The sequence below is a fragment of the Melopsittacus undulatus genome, chromosome 1, assembly GCF_012275295.1.
Source record: "Melopsittacus undulatus isolate bMelUnd1 chromosome 1, bMelUnd1.mat.Z, whole genome shotgun sequence".
Lineage (NCBI taxonomy): Eukaryota > Metazoa > Chordata > Aves > Psittaciformes > Psittaculidae > Melopsittacus > Melopsittacus undulatus.
Genome location: NC_047527.1, coordinates 146,000,906 through 146,021,961, shown reverse-complemented (window position 1 = coordinate 146,021,961; position 21,056 = coordinate 146,000,906). Strand labels below are relative to the sequence as shown.

Here is a 21,056-nt window from a genome sequence, read left to right as displayed (position 1 = left end):
AGCACTGAGCTTTCAAAGTTATGCCAGGCTAGTTTCTCTCTTTCTCAGTGTCAGCCCTATCAAAGACAATGAATCTTCACAAGGCATGACTCATTATGTACTTTTCAAGGGAGGTTTCATAGTCTTTAGCTCTGTTTTGAGAAGTCCTTTACTTCACTAATAACCTCATACAGAGTAAGTTACAACTAAGTTCCAGTAATGCTACTGGAATCCAAATCAAGCCAATGAGTTATTTTGTTACAGTTCTTAAAAGCTCAGAAATTAAAGTTAGGATTGTTTGGGTTGTTTTTTTTTTAAGACCAGTTAGAATTTTCTTCCATATAGGAGACCAATCCCAAATTTCCAGCAAATACTTATGACCAATTTCTCCCTTTGGAAGTTGAAGTGCACTTCCAAGTCCTTATTTCTGCTCTCCAAGAAGGGCTTGTAGCTAGTGGTTGAAAGTACAGAGAAGAGCAACCACAATGAATAATCAGATACATTTCAAGAAGGGTCTGAAAGGTTTGAGAGCCTTCAACCTGGAAAACAGATGCCTGGGTGATGGGCAAGAGCAAGGTTGAATGCGCTGTTGAATGAAGCTGAGTACAAAGCTATTATTCAGCATGCCGTGTAACATTAGTTTCAATGAATGCCTCTTGTCGTACCAGGAAATTAGTTTAAGTAGTACTTCTTTATGCAGCAGATAGACAAAATCTGAAGTCTGTTGCTGCAAGAAATTGCAGAAGCAGATTCAAAAGGGACTAGGTACATCCATGAATACAGATCCAAAACAGTCATTAAAGGAAATAAACAGGGAGCTACAATCTTTAGATACATCTCTGATCCAAGTGGAGATATGTTGGAGGAGTATAACAGGAATGGACCTCTGACACTAGGCAGGCTCATGAGCTTTTCTGGCACAGCACCACAATCCGAGTTAGAGAGGAAGTAGACACTTGTCTCACCCATCTTATTTCTTTCAGTTACATATATTTCTCAATGTGCAATTAGCAAGAGCTCAATTAATGAACAATGTGAGCAGAATAAGACTTTGGTCTAAATCTAAAGGTGACAAGCAAAAGCCATTATTAAAGGTGCCACAAGCATCCTTATAAAGCAAGACAACAAAGTCCCTTTTAAAAAGTCCTCAAAGAAATATGTGCACTCTTCCAGCAGGATAAATTTAGGACACTGAACAGATTTCAAATGTGCTACTCTTGACAGAGTCTTTTGAAATAAAACCAGCATGGCTGCAATACATTTTTATTTCCTATTTCAAACCAAATAAATGAAATATTCATCATTCAGTATAATCACTGTATAATCACCACTTAATTGAGTTTTAACCACTGCCACATATCTCAGGGGCAAGCGTAAAGTATTAATTACCTAAAACCCACACAACATGTATACAGTATTTCAGACACAATCTCTGACCCTACAGAGTTTGAGAAACAAACCACCCTATCCATCAAAACACCTTCTGCAAGTCCATACAGGGGAAAGTTATGCAGTGCTCAATAAGCCATTAAATATTCAGAGTCTCCCTATATAGCTACAGTCAAAGAATTCAAACCCCATGATTACAGAGATTTAAAAATCCATAAACAACCACGAAGATGATTTTATGTCTACAAGACACAGATCATTAAATTTAACACAACAGCTCTCTAAGCAGGAGGAGCATCTCTTCCTACCCAGACCCAAGTCCAATTCCTGGCCTGCGAATTGGCCAGAGGAGGATTCAGAAAGGCATCTGATTCTGACCAACAGCTCCCAGACATCCACATCACATATGGATGGGTCTGTGTGCTACCTTATTCATGAGCTTTTCATGACAGCATCATGACAAAGCCACAAAAAGTATTTTAGATTTCAAGCCAAATCAAACCAGTGGAAGATCTTTCTCATTTAAAGCATTTTCTGTTTAACTTGGGTAAGTATTTGGAAAATCACATGGAATCTATAACTGAGATAACTTAATGACTGAACTTTGCTTGGAGTTAGAATTCCTTTAAAGACAAATATCAAATCAAAGCTGCATGGATTTAAATAGGAAGAGTATGGTTTTTTTTTCTTGCAGAATGATGTATCAAAGTTCCAGAATCACAAGAGAAATAAGAGAGCCCTGCTCTGGGAAATGATGGAAGAGACTTCTCAATGGTAACGTCTGTGGCTTCTTCAGGTACAACTCCACCTGCATCACAAGTCAAGCACTGCTTTTCAGGCCAAGAGGAAAGTTGATGTCACCAAGGACATGAAACAAAGGGAAAGAGAGAACCCCAGAATTTAATCTTTCTCAATAGAGGTAATGGCCCTTAGCCATGTGGCCATACTTTCCTACTGCTCCCCGTGAAGTACGGTAGACCACATATAAAAACAGTGGTTGGAAAAATATCTTCAAATATATGAAGAAATTAATGAGGTAATCGATTATTTCTAACAAAAGCCAAGGTCTAAAGCAATAACAGGGATTTTTTAACTGTTGTATCACCATACTGGACTCTCCTCCACCAAAGAAAGCCATCCCCATCACCAGGACTCATTCTCAGCTTTGCTGACAGCCTCAGCTGAGGGACAGAGCACTGAAGAGGTAGGAAGCTTGTGCTGTGTATCCACCCACAGATGTGTTCCCTCCAGGTCAGGTTTGAGGCATATTTGCAAGGCATGTGTGTAGGCAGCTTGCTGCCACGCTGCCTACGCTATGTCTGCCTGATAGCAGGACAGAGAAGTTTTGGGGGATGTTGCACAATCTAGCACTATTTATGCACATAAAATTGTGATCACAGGCTGAGGATGCAGGGTTTCTTCCTCATAGTGTGCAACAGGAAACCTGGAGTGCAAATTTTACATGTTGGTACAAGGAACTTCAGCATTGATGTGGCTGATGTGCATACTTTCATTAGGAAACTCTTTTTTCTCTCTTAATTTCACTGCAGAGAGCCCTTGAATGGTCTTTCTTGACAACAGAGCTGTCAGTGCTAAATCAATCTTGATTTACCAGCCCTGTCCTTGGTCACAGAAACGTATGATTGGAAAACTGGGAAAAAAAAAAGTCCAGAAAAAGTGTAAATCATTGGATTATTTCAAAATATTAGGTAAAAAACCAAACAAGAGCAGCAGACATAGAAGAGACTTACACGGAATATATACACTGACCACTTCATGTATTAAACATCCCGTTCCAGGGACATTTCATCAGTTCATAAAAATAACATCTTTCAAAAAGTATCTAAAATTGCCCTAAGATTTCCACTGAATAAGAAGGACAGCCCCAGCATCACCCTCAGCATGAGTTCCCTACCCTAGCTCCTATCAGACAGACAGGAGGCGAGGAAGGTACCGTGAAGGGGCACAGCAATGTCAGCAACACCACAGCCCCGTAAAAATCTGGTGCTTAGAAAAGACACTATAAATGCCTTAAGCCCAAATGTCATACAGAACTGTTTTACAGCGGTCTTTAAGGCTGGGAAAGGTATATAAGGCACTGCCCCCTCTGTAGCCTTCACTGTACCTCTTCTCAATCTCCCTTGTTATTGCAGAGGAACAGTGCTTATTAGACATAAATCTCTCCAGTACTGCTACACTACTTGCCTGGGTGTGCAATAACATTCATAATGCTACTATGAGATGCTCTCAATGAAAAAGGAGGAGGGAAGACAGATTTTCATGAGCTATTTGTTAAATATAAATATTTCTTATCAGCAGATGAATTAAGTATGTAGTGGCAGGTAAACTCCAGATGGTGCCAGCTTGATCTGAAACTTTAACAGAAACCCACTTCTATTAGGGAGTTGGGCACATAATTGTGGGGTTTTGGGTTCTGAAACATAATTGTTTCCTGCATTCCTGAAACAAAAGAAATATCCTTGTTTTCTTGCTATCTGTTGAGCATCCCAATGAAGCATCTGCAGAGGAGGCAAGGGAAAGGAGGCAGTAGCAATTGTCACCTTGCAATAAAGATTAACTATTAATGTGGTTTTGCCAGAATATGGCAAATCTGTCTTCAAGTCTCCCACCAGAAGGGCCTGAACCTCTCTGGCTCTCCTGGAAGTGAACCCACACCAAGCTGCAGGCAATCCCAGGAGACAACATCAAGGTTTTTGTGCTGGCAATGTTTCTGTTTGCATGAAATGCCTAAATATAGGAGCAAATGCTCACCTACACTAGCAACCTATCTCTACCAGGACACAGTAGCAAAATTTTGGGCACATCACATAAAACCCAGCAAGTACAAAATTACCTCCTTCTCCAACAGACCCAAATCCCCCACATACGCACTTCCCAAGTCAAGGCCATGCTGTTTAACAGCAACCAAAAGTCCTAACATTTCATCTTTTTTTGTCTTTAATGTCTGTGTTGTTCTGTCTCTGACTGTGTATAACTGGAACAAGCACTGCAAACACAAGTTTTCCTCTTCAAAGAGTATCTAAGCCTGAGCTATGGTGTAGCTTTCCACCTAGCTTAGTGCAGTATTTCCTTTGTATTTTACACATTGAAGAAGAGGGATAATGTCAACAATTGACATAAATCAATCCCAGTACATCCTATCTCCTGCCAGCTAGGATCTCTTCCAGGAGATGAGTGATTCACGCTCAAATAATCCTGATGACATAAAGGAGATAAAACTGGCCTCCCACACCCTGGGTGAATGCCAAGCTTTTGAGAAAGAAGTTCCACTCCCCTCTGACCACATATTGTAAACCTACATGTTCAATTCCTGAGCTTTCAGAAGTATTGAAACAAAACCAGGCTTTGAAAAGTGCTGAAACTGTTTTGATGTGCTGCAGTATCTATTTTGATCAAAACTATAGACTGGCCTAGGACTGTGTATTTCAATGAATGATTAATTGAAAGGAAAAAAACACCAAAGAACCATAAAATCAACCACAAAACAGCAAACAAACCAAAAAACCCACCCTGAAATGCAAGCATTAGGTTCTGCAGTATTTCAGTGTACATGAACACAGCACTAAAAAAGGCAACAATAAATTAAACAGATTTAGTCAGCTATGAAAAGAGATGGGATGAGGTGAAGACTTTTGTTAGCTCGTATTCTACCCAAATAAATATAGCCATCACTAACAGTCTCTGAGGTTAATGAGATCAACAGAAAGTCATTAAGTATACAACCCAAACACTAGCATAGCTCTGTGGCAAACGTCCAATTCATAAATCAAAAGACTAGGATAAAGATGCCTATAGGACAAGAGTCTGGACGTATCTATTGATCTCAGATTCAATACTAACAGGATGCACTGAACAAATACTAGGCTGGCAATTTGGTAATTCCACAAGGATAGGATTCCCAACCAAAAACAAAAAAGTCTGTCTCCAGACCACTCACGTGCCTGGATGGATTCACCCATCTACAAGATGTCTAGCATGGGACTTCCAAAAATGCCCCTGTTCAGAAGTGCACAAAAAGGAAGGGCTTGTTGCAAAGCATGCACCTACCTAAGCCAAAGAAAGTGTTTACTGTGAACTCAGAGCAGCTTCCTTATACTGCAGGGGAGTGGGAAATTAGGAGTCAGAAATATTAAGCTTGTAATTCTATCACAAACACTGTACATGACTCTCTCATTCCTTTCTGCCCACTTACCCATCTGTACAATGGCTATACATCTGGCCTGGATGTGACTGAAACATGCTACAGTGTACTTTTCTTACCTACTATGAAATCTTTCTGAGAGAGGTGCCAGAAAAGCACCATCTTTGTCATTACAACGAATTGTAAAATTCTGTTTCCCCATAAAAATCTAAGTACTAACTGTCAGAGATTTCTGAAGCATGACAGCCTGATTTGTGCTTTATTTGATTACTTGTGTTTGAATAAAGCATGAAGAAATACCACAAACGTATAAATAGGTTTAATGTAATTTGGAAGACAGATATTTGGAGAAGCTGTTACCATGAATACAGCATATATCAAAATCTAGGGAGTCATAAAGGAGTTGTTCCTCCAGAACAATGTACAGCACTAAAGAAAGGAGCTTGGGGGAGGTGGAGTGTTTAATACCTGGCTCTTCCACTTTTCTGCAGTAGAAGAGCCAGGTATTAAAGCCAGGTACATGATATCACCACATTCAGTGCGTGTTGTAGAACAGGCTCCTGGACACGAGCACTATCTCTGGCCCTGCAGGTCCACATAGACCTTGCAGACAGGAGCTGTACCTGGCACAGCAGCAGGATGCCAGCCCCACAGGCACTTCTGTGCCAAGCTGATACACATACACTTGGCATCAGCTGGCTGCAGAAACACCTGCCAAGCTGAGGGAAGGCCAAGTCCAGACAAAACTGGCAGATCTGTGTAGACAGCGAGATCAAACACCTTGGAATGGCTTCACAGTCAGGTCTCAGTCCTTCCTCAAGACCCACATGCTTACAATCCTTACAAGTGAGGCAGTCACCTCCGGGATGGCCAGGGAGTCATTAGCAGTGTTCGAGCTACAAATGCTGACAATTAAATTACAAGTGCCACCCCTACCTCTGTGAATAATGCCGCTGAGCTTTCCCTAGGCAGAATCAGCGAACCCAGTACTAATTGTCCCTTCATTACCTGCCTTCACATCATGTTTAAATGTTTTTGCTTGAAGGAAAGACTTCTTACAAAGGGTTCCTGTTTCCAAGCCTCTCTAAAGCTTTTTTTAAAGCTTGCTGCAGGAACATTTCAAAAGGAAGCTTCTTAAAAGTTATTAATTTGGCTCCATCAGACACTTCCAGACAGTGAGATATTTGCAGACACCACTCATTCCCCCCTTCCCCCCCCATCAGACTTGCTTTTGGGAATCTATTTTACGGAATATATTTAACTGAACTTGAACCTTCATAAGAAATTTAATATCTTTACAGGCTATTTTTCTGGAAGGGAGCAGTTCATCAATTAGGATCTGAGTTAAAACTCCCAAAACAGGTAACCCATCATCCTCCTCCCCAGCAGTGAGATAACGAGTACATTCCAGCTGAACCCCAGGGTTTCTGGGGGCAAGGCTGCATCTGGGGGTACCAGAACATAGAAGAATATACACTCCCACTGAAATTAAACAGATTATACGTGCTCTATGGGCCACTGGCAATGTAGACAAAAGTAAAGCAAGATTTCGCAGTGTTTCTGCTCCAGATGTGAATATCGCCATCACACCTCTTTAAACTGTGTTTATATACCTTGAGCCCTCTTATCTATCTGAAACTGAGGAATAATATTTTCCTTTGATCCTAGGCAGGAGTTTGCAGACATAACCCTCATTAATATTGATGTAAATAAGATACCATCTCAGTTTCACTGGCTTTAACAAGTTATTATAGCACATGAATTTGGCCTTCCTCCTCTTTTCGCTACTTCACACTTGCCTATCAGTCCTGTTAGGATTATTCTCAATGTATCTGCACAGTTGCAAATTAAACAGTTTTCACATTACAGCAGCGCCCACAACAGCTCTCACAACAGCTCTCACGCATCCTTACATGCTCTTGAGCAAAAGCTCTCAACTTAACTCACATCTTCTTCCAAATGGGTCGTTTGAGACTGAAAAATTAAGTCCATTAAGCACCTGAGAATTTATATGGTATCATAATAATTTCATATTACCCATGGCCTGTGGCTGCCCATGCTCTCTACAGTTCAGAGAGCTTGCACATGCATCCCCTCTGCCTCCTTCCCACCTACATTATACAACAACCATATGCTCATTAAAAACATTCCCCTAACACTCCTTTGCCCTGACAGCGACAGCAGCATATTCCAGGGTTTCTACCCTAGTAAAAGGAGGAGGCATAAATATGGAGGTTAAAGGGTCTATACACAGGGCTGCCCATTGTAACGAGGGATCACCCGTGCTGCAAAGGGAATTCTAGGAAGCAGCAGGAAGCCAACCCCGCAAATCTCTAGCCTAACATACAAAAAGGAGAAAAAGCATGCAACGAAACAGATACTCAAGCAAAAGGGAAAAGATGGAAATCTGTATTCCTTTCCAGTAAAATGGATTTTTGATTGTATTTCATTAATCTGTATCCAACACCTAATTTCAACACATGAGAAACAGATTTACAGGGCACTTCTAAGTGCAGATGGCACAGCCTGTCCCTCTGCAAACAGGGAAAAGCAAAGAAGTGATGGGAGAGGCAAAATCCATGGAGAAAGTGGGTGTGCCAGGGCTGAATCATGATGGGACTGAAGAAAGCCTAGAAGAGAAAGAGAAGAGGAAAGTACAGAAAAAGTTAAAAGCCTGTTTAAAAGAGAACTACAACCACTCTTAAAACAGAATGGGCACCCAGCAGCCAAGGAATCAGAAACTATTGCAAATCATGGAGCCAATAATGCACGAGAGACAAAAGTCATCCTAAGCCAAGAAGGGTAGAATGATGGTTCAGAGCAAGGCCAGGGAAAGGAAGAAATCAGGTCAGAGCTGTAGCTACAAAGAAAATTATGTGGCAGCTTGAAGATACAGTTAAACAGCTTGAGCTTCAGGCAGCAAGAGCTGAAGAGCTAATAAAGCAATTCAAAGTAGAGAATATGATGTGGCTGGAGCAATGAGAGAAGGTGGCAACTATACCTGCCGGACAGTGTACAGGAGGGAAAGTTAAAAACCCACAGAAGCAAGAATAGGGGAAGTCAGGGAATAAAAAGAAAAAGGAAAAAAGAAAGCCCAGAGCAGCTGCCCAGACTGCAGCAGCTGAGCTGAGAGCTCCAGGAACATTTTCAGAGCCAGGATTGATGTTCCCAGATGAATCACCAGTGCTCAGAAAGCTCCTTTGCTCGCTTCCTCTCCCTTCCCACCCTCTCCCGAGCTATCCTTAGCTCATCCCCGCACAACCTTCTTAGGGCTAAGAGACTGCAAGGAACAGCACCTATCTCCTCCCCGTTTCTCTCTGTAGCTTTCAATTAGCACTACAGGAGCTCTCACCGGCTTTGGCTGCATCTGGTATTTTGTGAGTCACCTTCCCCTCTGCAAGTGAGGGATAAGCCCACGAGCAGAGACACAAATAGGAGCTGGGCTGAAGCACATGTGGGTCTTCTTAGTCGTCTCACAGCAGCCCAAGAGGATCCCTGTTCCTCAACAGGATCCTGGAAATCATCCAGCACCCACCAGACATCTCATGGGGGGTATTGGCAACTCCAGCATGAATAAAAGATATTCTGGGAAGCAAGAGAAAGCAAAACCAGCCGAAATTCAGTGAGAAGCAAACACATGTTCCCTCCTCCATCATCTGCTCTGCCTACACATCACACACCACCATAAGGATTCCACCAACAGCTCATAAAGGTTCATCAAGAGCCAAGACAACTGACAGTCAGAGCACTTTTATACCTTTACCGTACCTGCATAGCAGGTCACACCACACTATAGGGCAAGGGGAACAGGAGTCAATGTGCATTGCCAGGGCAGCACAGGGGCAATAGAGCTGGGGAGTCTCCATGCCAATACTCACACAGCAGGCACGAAGTATTTCACCCCACGCAACAGCCTGGCACCCGCAGCTTCTAGCACTTAATCACTGTGGATGGCTATCACAGAAATAAACTCATCTTCACAAGCTATTCTTAGCACTCACCGGAGAGGCGATTACCAAATTACCCAGTTGCATAATCTCTTTTATATAATCACTACGATGCTCTTCTCCTTATGCAACATGCAGGGCAAGTGCGGCTAGCTGAAGCAGCTCCTTCCCCAAGGAGAGCTGTACCAGCAGCACCATGGGCGGATGTGCTGGCTACTGGAGGTGCAAAGATGAGTGACAACAGCAACAGCCAACTCAAGGCAACTGAGCTTTTCAGGAATAGCAATGTACAAACATGTGCCTTCAGCCCAGGGAAGATGGGAGTGTCCTTGCCCATGCTGCTCCAGAATATGCACAGAGCAGAGCTCACCGGCACCTCAAGCTGGTTGAGATGTCAAAGATGCCCAGCACCCTCCAGGCAGCCTTGACCCAGGACTCACAAATGAGATGTCACCATTGACTTTTAATGGCCTTTGGAAGGGGCCCAGGATTAGGGCCTTAATAAAAATAGGAGGTCAGGATTACTAAAGAATTAAAAAAAACTTGATCCAAATGCTCCTGGCATTATGCCACAGCCATGCACAGTTTCCATGCACGAGGAAAGCCAGGTGAAGCTCCAACCAAACAGGTTCCCACAGGGCACCTTGTGATGCGCATATACATGAGGAGCTGAAAGTATGGGTCAGCATAGCCATCCTAGGAAGTTTCACCCCCCAGACAGTTTGAAGCATGCTCTAACACATCTCCTACAGCATTTTTAGGATCTTGTCCGATGCCTTGTTGGAGCACTTGCAGATATCTATACAGAGGATTGCCACATACAGGGTGTAGCAAGACCCATTTTGCTAATGGTCACCATGGGCTTTACGAAGTCAGCAGCAAAAGTATTATCCACAGTAAGCGAGAAGCACAGTTTAAATCCTGGATTTCAGAAAATACAAGCTCCAAGATCCACAGATCACCTGCAGATCCTGGGACACTTTTCCATTACCACACTGCAACTTTGGCATGAAGCTCAGCTAGTTGCACGCTGCTGGAATTATGGGAAAACCTCAAACTGTGAAGCCTCTCAACAAGGCATTAACACCACTAAAAACCAAGTACCTGGTTCTGTAAATACCAAAGGAACACAAGACAGAACAAACTAACCTCTTTGACCTCAATTCACCTCTTCAGATTGACACTCAAATCCAAAGGAATATGCTTAGCTTTTTCTCAGGGTTATACGACTAGTAGTATTAGGCCATCATTTGGCACTTGATTGCTTCCTGTGCTCCCTAGCTTCCCTCGAAATACAAGTCATTCCAAGCAATACGCAGGCAAAACCCCAGCATCAGCACAATACACTTTACACAGGGACACACATGCACAGGTTTGGGAACAGACACTGCTATCATTTCAGCTACAGAAAGAATAAAGCAGCTTAATATTATCTTACACTATCTCAAACTCTGGATGACCCAGTTCTGAAGAGGTTTAACCCAACCCCATGGGGTTGGGTTTATTACTTCTGTATGACGGCCAGGAGATGGGAGTTACCTTAGTGGCAAAGCAGATCAGAGCAGAATTAGGGCCCCTCATGCAAAAACCCGTTGCAGATGATGGTGCCTGTTATGACAGCTCTGCTGATAGCTCTGGACCAGCAGGCATCCTCAGCACTGCCCAAACCATTGAAAAATCACGATTCTTGTTAGGGATATTTGTTCGGGATAGACAAGACAACACTCAGGATAGAAGCAGCTCATGCCAGCCTTAAAAAGAAAATCAAACCATGTAAAAGTAGATTTAAAACTTCTGACACACCACTTGCCCCCTCTCCCTCATTTTTTTCAGGCTAAACTGGCTGACCATTTGAAAGCAGCATATTCAGAGAGGAAGATTTCCTCCTCTGTTTTAGACTGAAATCCTGTCAGTTTTAACAGCATTTGAACAAATAAAGGTGAACTTTTATACCCATTATCCTTCCTGTCCCAGATTGAGCCCACAGCTCCAAATGTGACAGGGGATTAGGGCCCTAAGCTGGAAACTCACACTGTAAGAGAGCCAGCAGTAAATTCCTGGATCTCACACAAGGATTGAGATAATTATCTGTAGCGATGAGCAAAACATTTTTCCCCCCGAGGAGCAGAAATGAAAGAAAACACTTGCTTGACTCATCCTTGCCCAGCTCTTGCATGAAGAGCTGAAGCATGCTTACAGTCACCTGCCACAGTAAGAACTGCCTGCACTGACTTTCTGCATTTAGAGAGATATTGTGGGTAAAATAGAAAGTAATTCACTAAGTGTTCTGGGTTCAGCAGTAGCAGTCATTTTTCTCCTTCTTAGTAGCTGGTGTAGTGCTGTGGTTTTGACTTTCAGCCTGGGAACAGCGCTGATAACACCAATGTTTTTAGTTGCTGCTCAGTAATGTTTACTCTGACCAAGGACTTTCTGAGCCTCATGCTCTGCCAGGGAGGAGGGGAAGCCAGAAGGAAACAGAGACAGGACACCTGACCCAAACTAACCAAAGGGGTATTCCATACCACAGCACGTCATGCCCAGTATATAAACTGGAGGCAGTTACCCAGAAGGGTTAGATCACTTCTCGGTCAGGCTGGGTATCAGTCGGTGGGTGGTGAGCGGTTGTATTCTCTTCCCTTGTTACTTCCCTTATCATTATTATTATTGGTGGTAGCAGTAGTGATTTGTGTTATACCTTAGTTACTGGGCTGTTCTTAACCCGTGGGAGTTACATTCTTTCAATTCTCCTTCCCATCCCTCCAAGAGCCGGAGGGAGGAAGGCGGGCAGAGCAAGACAGTAGCTGCATGGCTGAGTTTAAACCATGACACTAAGTTAACAGGTTTTCTATCCACTTCAGGGGAGAGATTCAATAAAATTGGGAGAAACAAAACACTGAATTACACATGGGCAATTCCCCAGGTAGAGACCCTTACACTGTTTGAATCACACGGCCATGCCTAAATAGAAGTTGCTTCACAATACAAGCACTTTAATATTAATGTGCTGTGTCAACACTAACAGGACCGTACTAAAACCAGCACGGTATAAACAACTAAGCTTCTCTGGTTAGGAAGGAGCATCTCCTGTCCAAAAAGGCAGAAATACAGACTCGGGTCAGGACACACATCAGGCTACCTACCTCCATCAGGCATGCAGAAAGACACAACTGTGCCAACAAAAGAAAAAGAACCCAAGTTTGCAGCAACTTAAATCGAGCCTGGTTTTGGTACTACAGACATCATTGGGAGTTTTATAGTTTTTTTTTTTGCTAATATACATTCCCTGATGGAACTCCTAACTTCTTGAAGACTGAGCCTTCCAGATCACAGGCACACTACCAGCTCTTAATGTAATGGTAGCACAGCCCTGTCACTGTAACTACACTGCTGGCAAGACTGAGCTAAGCAGAGTAGGTCTGTTGGTCTACAAAAGAATCAGCCTTCCTTTGATAGCAGTGTCACTGAGCCTCAAGAATATGAACATGTGTAATATACACCTCTTACATAAAGCGTAGGGCTCTTGAAACTTGTGATGCCCTTGGTCTTCAGTCTGCTGCCAATGAGCCCCCTGCCACATGCTTACATTCCTCTCATATTAATTTCATTACAGGGTTACCCAGTTCTTCTTATGAGGAAAGATCCAAACAGACTGGAATGCGTGTAACTAGAAAGGCATAAAAATAAATAAAATGTACTTGCCTTAGTGTATTGGAAAAGCAGATGTGTACATGTACAGCTTGCATACTTGGGGTCCACAATCATCACCTCTAATTCCACCACTGCAAGACCTGAGAAGGAAGGATTCACCCTCAAAACTACTGCCAGCTATTTAGTTGCATGAAGGCCATCAATGTCAGAGGTGGGAGACCAAGCCAACTGGCATATCATCATTCCTCTTTCAGCTGGAAAGGACAAGCTGCTTAACAAGTGCTTGAGCGCAGCCAGGGCTGGAGTCAGAGCACAATCCCACCACCTTCAATGCCATCCAAACCCAGCCACTTTCCACTACTGCCATTGAAGTTTAAACCCAGGCCCAGATCAATTCACAAATGAGACACAGTGTAGGGTGTGCTGGACTACTGCTAGGCTGCAGTTACCCATCGGCTGGACTCAAGGACAATGGTCCCTCCCACACTGCAGCTGATGGTGGACATTCCCCAGAGGTACAGCCTCCAGCCATGACCCCTTCCAACCTCACAGACGGGAAAGGCTGGGGAGGTCATTAGCACCAGGTTCAGCACTTCTGCTCTGATGGACACTTGGCAAGCAATGTGGGAAAATGATAAGACAGGGTCTGGAAAAGTTAGTCTTATCTAATGGCGTCTTTCAGGGAAAAACAAAAACCAAACTCCGCTTACTTTTCCTTCTAGCAGTGCATAGAAAAGGTCTGCCTGTCTTCTGCTTCAGTACAAACACAGTATTGTCCAGGGACATGGTTTAGCAGTGGACTTGGCAGTGTTACATTTACAGTTGGATTCAATGATCTTAAAGGTCTTTTCCAACCTAAATGATGCTATGATTCCCATCAGGTGACACCTAATGTATTGAAAGAAGCATGCTACCAAAATGTGCAGCCCTGCTCCAAGCCATACACTCCCCCTCCTCCCTTGCAGCAAGTTTCATGACACTACCACTGCACAATCTGCTCTGTCAATGGGAAACTATTCCATTTCAGTTTTTCCCTATCCAATTTTGGTGGCTCAGTCATCCATAGCATCAGTGGGCTGAACCAATCCTTCTCTAGCCACATGGTCACTAGACCTGTGGGAGTTGGCAGAACAAGGGGTTAGGGACCACCTTTGCCACCTCTGCACTGGATGACACACAGATTGCTAATTCCTTTCCTTCTAAAAAACATAACCAGACTGAAAGCTGAGTCATTGAGAAAGAGGAAGAGATTTTTAGTTGAGTTATTTAAAACACGGGTTTAGTTAACACCTATCTAGCGCAAAGCTGAAGGCACACTTGAGAAGAAAGACATTTTTAACTCAGCAGTGAAAACTTTCCCACTTAATATGTGAGAAACCTGTCAAGATACATTGTTCTCAAAAAGAAAACCAAAAAAAGAAGAAAGCATTCAATAAAATCAGACTCCCCTCTCACGACCCCTGAAGTACCATGCTTGGTATTTCATCCCATGTATTACTTTACTGATGTCAGGAAAGTGATAATACCCACCATTTAAGACCTTATCTTTCTCTTGTCTTGCAAGTGCTATTTAATGCTCAAGTTTCCAGGCTGTGTTCCCAGCATTCAGACAGACCTAAAATTCCTTGCCCAAAAGGCACTACTGTGCCTTGTCATTTTAGAAAGGCTTTGTTTCTTGCTAGTCAGAACAGAGTTTGTACTTGCCATAATAAACCCTAACAGGATTTCAACAAAGCTTCCAGCAGAACTCCAAAACCTGTAGAAACAGCTGCATTGCTGGGGATATACAGCAATGCAGCACCTTTAAAAATGAAGCTCAAAAACTCAAAAGTTGCTAGCATTCTCTTTTGTTGGGGTTTTTATTTAATATATGGGGTTTACTTTATATCACAACAAATTTGAAGTACATTGGTACCCACCTTCATTCTAAATTTTGTAGCATAAGCATTAATCTGTTCCTGCCTGTAAACTCAGCCTACATAGATGAGCAGAGTAAACCTCTATATGTAGGCACACTCATTCCAGCTTTCCTAAGCCTCTTCCTAGTGGAGTAAACCGAATTTGCATTAAACCACAGGGAGTTTCCACTAAGCCTTTTTTCAGTGATTCAACTAAATCCATTTTCAAAGATGCTTTGCTTTGGTCAAGTTTAATACATGTTTCCACACACCTGCACTAGCTGAGTGGAAAGCACCAAAATTAAAGAAAGTGAAATCACTTCCCTTTTCCAGAGAACAGATAACAGAAGGCGCTGAACATTTTTGACTGCTATAAAAAAACATATAAACAATTTTATAAATGATTTTTCTCATTAAAAAAAACCCCAAACCCCAAAAACTCCAATACAGAGCTATTTGCACCTCCCCTTACAGGATGCAAATGGCACTTGGCCACTGCTCCCTTCCTGCAGTGAACATGAATCCATCTCCTCCTCAAAAGCAGGAAAGTGAGAAAAGTGTGCAAGCTCAGTCCTCCTGCCTGGAAATCACAGCCCATCTCACTGCTGTCAAGAGAGAGGGAAGATCTGCCAGCACCAGTTGGATCCCCAAACTATAAATCCTAAGAAAGCTCTTTTCTGCCTTCACTCAGCAATGCAATAGCTGCTTTCCAACTGGCTGCAAGAGGGTAAGACAACAGCAACAAAACACCTCAAATTGTTTAAGCTGCTAAGCCTCTACATAACTAAAACTAACAAGTAGGAGAATGTTAGTTAACACATCTACACTAACACCTCCCTTGCAGAATTTCTGGGATAGACTTTTACCCATCAGTTTGGACAGGATTATTCCTCACAACACCCACTGACACAACACCCACAAGAGTTACAACAGCAATGCGATGGTACCCACGAGTTTCTACAGAGAGGGACTTCATAGAGACAACAACCCCGGTGTGCATGAACATTCCTACCTTCATGGGTAAATACATTCCTACACATTCCTTCAGAAAGGACAGAGATTTAAGGTTTCTCTGATTTGCTAAAATCTCTTCTTTTGAAGTGCACTCACAAAAATAATGCTAAAAACATCCACACAACTGAGAAGCTCTAGCCAAGTTGGCTTTTATTTAAGCAAATCTTGTATGACAGACTGTCGAGAGTGCTTGAATTTTATTTCAGGATAACACACTTTGCTGTTCCTATGACATGTCCATTCTCCTGTTCTTTTAGGAAAAAATAGGCACGTGGCTCCTTTGTAGTTATTTTTTCAGATGAAAGATATAAGAGGAGGACTACACTGCTCTTTTTTTCCCAAGCATTCAATTACCAGTATTTCTGTCAGCATCTACATTATAATACTCAGTGATGAGAAACTGAATGTGTAGAAATATCAGTGTTAGTATTTCCAAAAGTGATGATCCGAATTTTGTGTAGCTATGTGGAAACCTTCATGGTGAGATTCTCACCCACATCTCACACCACCTACAGCAATTACCACAGACCTCAGCTTACCTCAATACAGAGCACTAAAAAGCTTGACTTAAATATTCAGGCAGTTGCATTAGCTCCTAGGATCTTCTAGACACACCATATGGGCCAAACAGAAGCTTGGGCACCTAAAACTATTTGACAGTTTTGGAAGTTAAGGCTATCCACCAAGTTACTCATCCATAACAACAAAACATCATTATTACCACTGCAGCACAAGCAGTCCTCTACCAGGCTTAAGCAACTCTGTAGAGCCTCCCCATCCTCCACCGACCCTCTGTCACCCAGCTCACCTCCACCCAACACTTCCACAGCTTGCTGGGAAGAAAGCAAGCACTCAGTCTGAGAAATAAGCCACAAAAAGATACTCCAGTGCCCTCATTCAGGCTGAAAATAAACTGCTCATCATTAAGTCTGCTTGTTTAATTTTACTTTTGTTCCCATCCCAAAGACATTGCATTAAAATCACCTTTAAGCTGAGACAGCCAAAGCTCCTGAGATGTCTGATGAAATAAACGCAGAAAAATCTTGATATACACACCCCAGACATCACTTTAAGGACCTTCTCAAAGCCTTCTATAAAATTAAGAGTCATCTATTCACAAAAAACTGAGACAAAACTGAGTCCTGTGGGTGAAACCACAGGTCATGCTAGTGAGTGAGATCCCTGGCTATCTAAATGCGGAAATCACACATCCCAGTACTACATGTTTACCAGACATCCAGGTTCCTGGTGAAAAAGGGCATTTCAGGCAACTGCGGTTAATAATACCCTGCTACCTCCAAGAAGCCAAATTAATTTGGAGCAGACAGATGGATGAAGATCCAACAGCATACATTTCTCCCTGCAAGAACTAAAAATTACCTGTCAAGTTATCCACCGTAAAAGTTCCTCATTTTAGCTCATGTTAAACTGCTCAACTGTGACTAAGTTGTGAGCAAAACTCATGGCATCTTTGGCTTTTAGCAACAATTTCTTCTCAAAGCAGAATTTCCTGGGTTCTGGCCTTGGAGATTTTTCTTCCAGCATAGGAAGTCTCTGTGGTTATGGTGGAAAACCCTCATCCAACAAGAAAACTCAAAATTAATATCCCTTTCGTACCATCACAATGCTCTGGGCATTTCTGTAATTAGTGTATCTCAAGCTCTTCTGCAGAAAGGACTAGCACCTAGCATTGAGAGACAGCAACTTCTTACATGTACACACCCTGGTTTGACAGGGATGCCAGAAAACACATGAACATCCTGCAACAAGTATTTTGGGTAATTTAACCAAGGCGAATATTAAGCATCAGTAAACTACTGCAAATTGCTCTGAGAGATTAAATGGCTTTCCCTCCCATGCCCTCCATTATCTGGATAACAGCCAAAGCCTCTTGCAGAACGCTGAATGAAAAATATATTCCTCAGCTCACGCTCTGTTAAATATTAAGTAAGATCATGTTGAAGCTGCAAATAGATTTAAAATAACTGTAATAACGCTATTTCAGATAACAGCCAGTATGTAAGTTAGTGCAGAAGACAGCAAAAGTTTCAAATGCCAAAAACCTAAACAACCAGATGTCTCTGATTCAGTTATTTAACCCCCCAGCATCCTGATTCCTTTAGAGTACAACTTAAAACAAATTGTAACATTTATTTACATAGCATCTCATTTAAAAAGGTACCCTAAGCACTTTCAAAACATGAAAAGAAAAAAAGGAAACCCATAAAACCAGATGTCAAAACAAACATCCTAGATTAAATGGAAGCAAAACCCACCCTCACAATTAAAACCAGTGCAAAAGCTTAAATAACAGCAACATTGGCTACATCCAAAGAGGATTTATGCAAATCACTCTTTTTCAGGCAGGCAGGATCTTTTTCAGCAGAATACACATTAAGAGAGCAGAAACATCTAATCAAACAGATCCTGGAAGGGTGAAACCTTTCACACTCTAGGATGAACAAATCCCCTCTGGGAAATGCCGGTGCCTGTTTCATTTAATCAACGTTTTGCCATTTGTGCTTTCTGAAGAGCAGAGTCAAGGAGCAATCACTGGCCAGGCTCTGAGCCAGGTTTACAGCCAGGGTAATGAGACACAGCCCGATTAACTTGAAAAGAGTTGCATTTATTTACATTAAATGGTGATTTTGATGTGTTTTAATGGGATGATGCTGGATGACTTAGTGGGCAACATACCAGAAATCGTTCATTTATGTAGGTGGCATAAACATGTAGTAAATATCATTTTCATGAATTATACCCATTACCAAAACCAATAATTACACAGCCAGCACTCCTGCTTCCACATACGTGTTCGGTGGTATGTTGTTCTTTTAAGAAATTCATTCATTTTCTGTCTAAACTGCTCCATCACAGAGACAACACAGCTCTCCACCCTTCCAACACCTTCAGCTAGACTGCCTATGGGCTATATACATGTAAGGCTGTACCTAAGGCGACAAGCCCCGGGGTGCTTCCGAAGTCACCCCAGCACGTTGCCACCGCACGTGTCCTGGCAATGACCCGATGGCAACCCCGGCAGCGTGTCCATAATGGACCTGTCCTAGGGTAGCCACCGATACCCCCAGCCCCAAGGGCAAACCAAAGACCGAGGGGCAGCTCTCCACCAGAACGCATCTGTGGATCTGCCTGCTAGAAAAGGAGCTGCTTTCCCAGCCCCGTGACAGAACTGCGTGGCGCAAACCCCCCTCCAATTAACGTAAACTGCTATTCTTTTTTCCTCCTTTGGTGGTTTTTTGTTTGTTTCTGCTTGTTTGTTGTCACAACCGAAGCTGCACAACCGAGGCTTTCGGAGAAGTTCAACCACGCTGCCCCGGCTCCTCCCGAGCTGATGAACCCGCACCTCTACCTCGCAACGCGCATTCTGACCACGAAAGGGTACTTCAAATACAAGACGCACCCTGCATTTAACCCTCGTTGAAAGGAGCGTGCTCTGGGTCCCGCGGAGGGCGAGCCTGCCTGTTAGGATGTTAAGAGCCACCCCGTGTCTCTGCCTACAGGTCCCGCCTTACTCTCTTCGGGCTCACCACGGCACTGCTCCGGCAATAGAACGTTAAACAGAAAGCAAAGCCAGGTCGCTGCCAAGAGCCGTAACCACCGCACCCGGGCAGGGAAGCCTCTCCCGGCACCAGAGCCGGGTTCTGCCCAGCCTGGCCCCCCCAATCCCGGAGCCAAACCCGTTCCAGCAAGGACGTTCACCTCATATTCACCTCAAAACAAACACTCCATATGACTGTTACCTCATATTCACCTCAAAACAAACACTTCACCTCAAACAGGGCCAGGCGCGGGCTGCCAGCTGCCCCTCACGCCGGCCGATCCCCTCGCTCCCCGGCCCACCTCACCTCCCATAGCAGCGAGAGCAGCAGCGCGACCCCGGGCTGGAAGCGGTTCATCTCTCCTTCTCCTGCTGCTCCTCCCGCGGCGGCAGCGGGCTCCCCCCGGCCGGCTCAAGGCGCTGTCAGCGACGCCATCCCGGGCGGGCAGCGGGGAAGCTCCGGGGACAGCCGAGGGGCAGGGCACAGGACGGGCTGACACACAGCCCGGAGGAAGGGGCGGTGAGAGCCGCGCAGGGGGCAGAAAGACGAGGCGGGGCGGGGATGGAGGCGGGCTGACCCGCCGATCCCCTCAGCCGGAGCCGGGCGGGCAGCGCCGCGGCGAGGCGAAGCGGAGCGGAGGGCAGCGTGTGCTGAGGCGGGCGGCACAAAGAGGCCGAGGGCGGGGAGAGGAGAGGAGCCGGCCCGCCTCGGCAGCGCCTGGCGCCTCAGACCGGGAGGGTGGGAGAGGGCCAACGGACTCCTGCCCGGCCCTGAGGGGCCCGCAACGGACTTCTCTATAGCAGGAGAGCGAACCGGGTCGTGGCCTCGCAGACCGGCGGCCTGTGCCGGGAGGGGTCGTGCGGGGTCTCCGGGAGAGGGCAGCAGCCGGTCGGGGTGCCCCCGGTGTGGCCCCGAGGTGGAGGAGCAGGCCCGTGTGGGCCTTGTGGAGGGGTCAGTTGGAGGTGGAGGGAAATGACCGTCCCCTTCTGCGCCACCTGTGAGACCCACCCGAGTGCGGGATCCAGCTCAGGGTCCCCAGCACAAAACCTGTTGGAGCAGGTCTAGAGGAGGCCATGGAAAGGGTCAGGGTGCTGGAACAGGTTTTCTTCTTGTGAAGACAGACTTGGGGTTCAGTCTGGAGAAAAGGTGGCTTATAGCAGCTGCTGATATATAAAGGAGCTTGACAAGAGATCCGGAGATGGACTTTTTACAAGGGCATGTCATGACAGGACAAGGGAAATGGCTTTAACCTGACAGAGGGGAGATTGAGATGAGCTCTTAGGCAGAAGCTCTTCTCTGTGAGGGTGCTGAGGCACTGGCACAGGGTGCCCAGAGAAGCTGTGGCTGCCCCATCCCTGGCAGTGTTCAAGGCCAGGTTGGATGAGGCTTGAAGCAACCTGCTCTCGGCACGGTGTCCCCGACTGTGGCAGGGGTTGGAACCGGATGAGCTTTAAGGTCT

At 44.3% G+C, this 21,056-nt stretch overlaps 1 protein-coding gene across 1 annotated transcript in view; it reads right to left on the bottom strand.

The window, feature by feature from the left end:
* VOPP1 (VOPP1 WW domain binding protein) overlaps positions 1 to 20,141 on the bottom strand; it is a 62,047-nt gene extending 41,906 nt beyond the window's left edge. The window contains exon 1 of the mRNA XM_005146967.3: positions 19,904 to 20,141. Within this exon, the coding sequence (XP_005147024.1) occupies positions 19,904 to 19,954 (51 nt within the window). The 5' untranslated portion in view covers positions 19,955 to 20,141. The remainder of the gene's footprint in view (positions 1 to 19,903) is intronic.
* Positions 20,142 to 21,056: the final 915 nt, after the last annotated feature.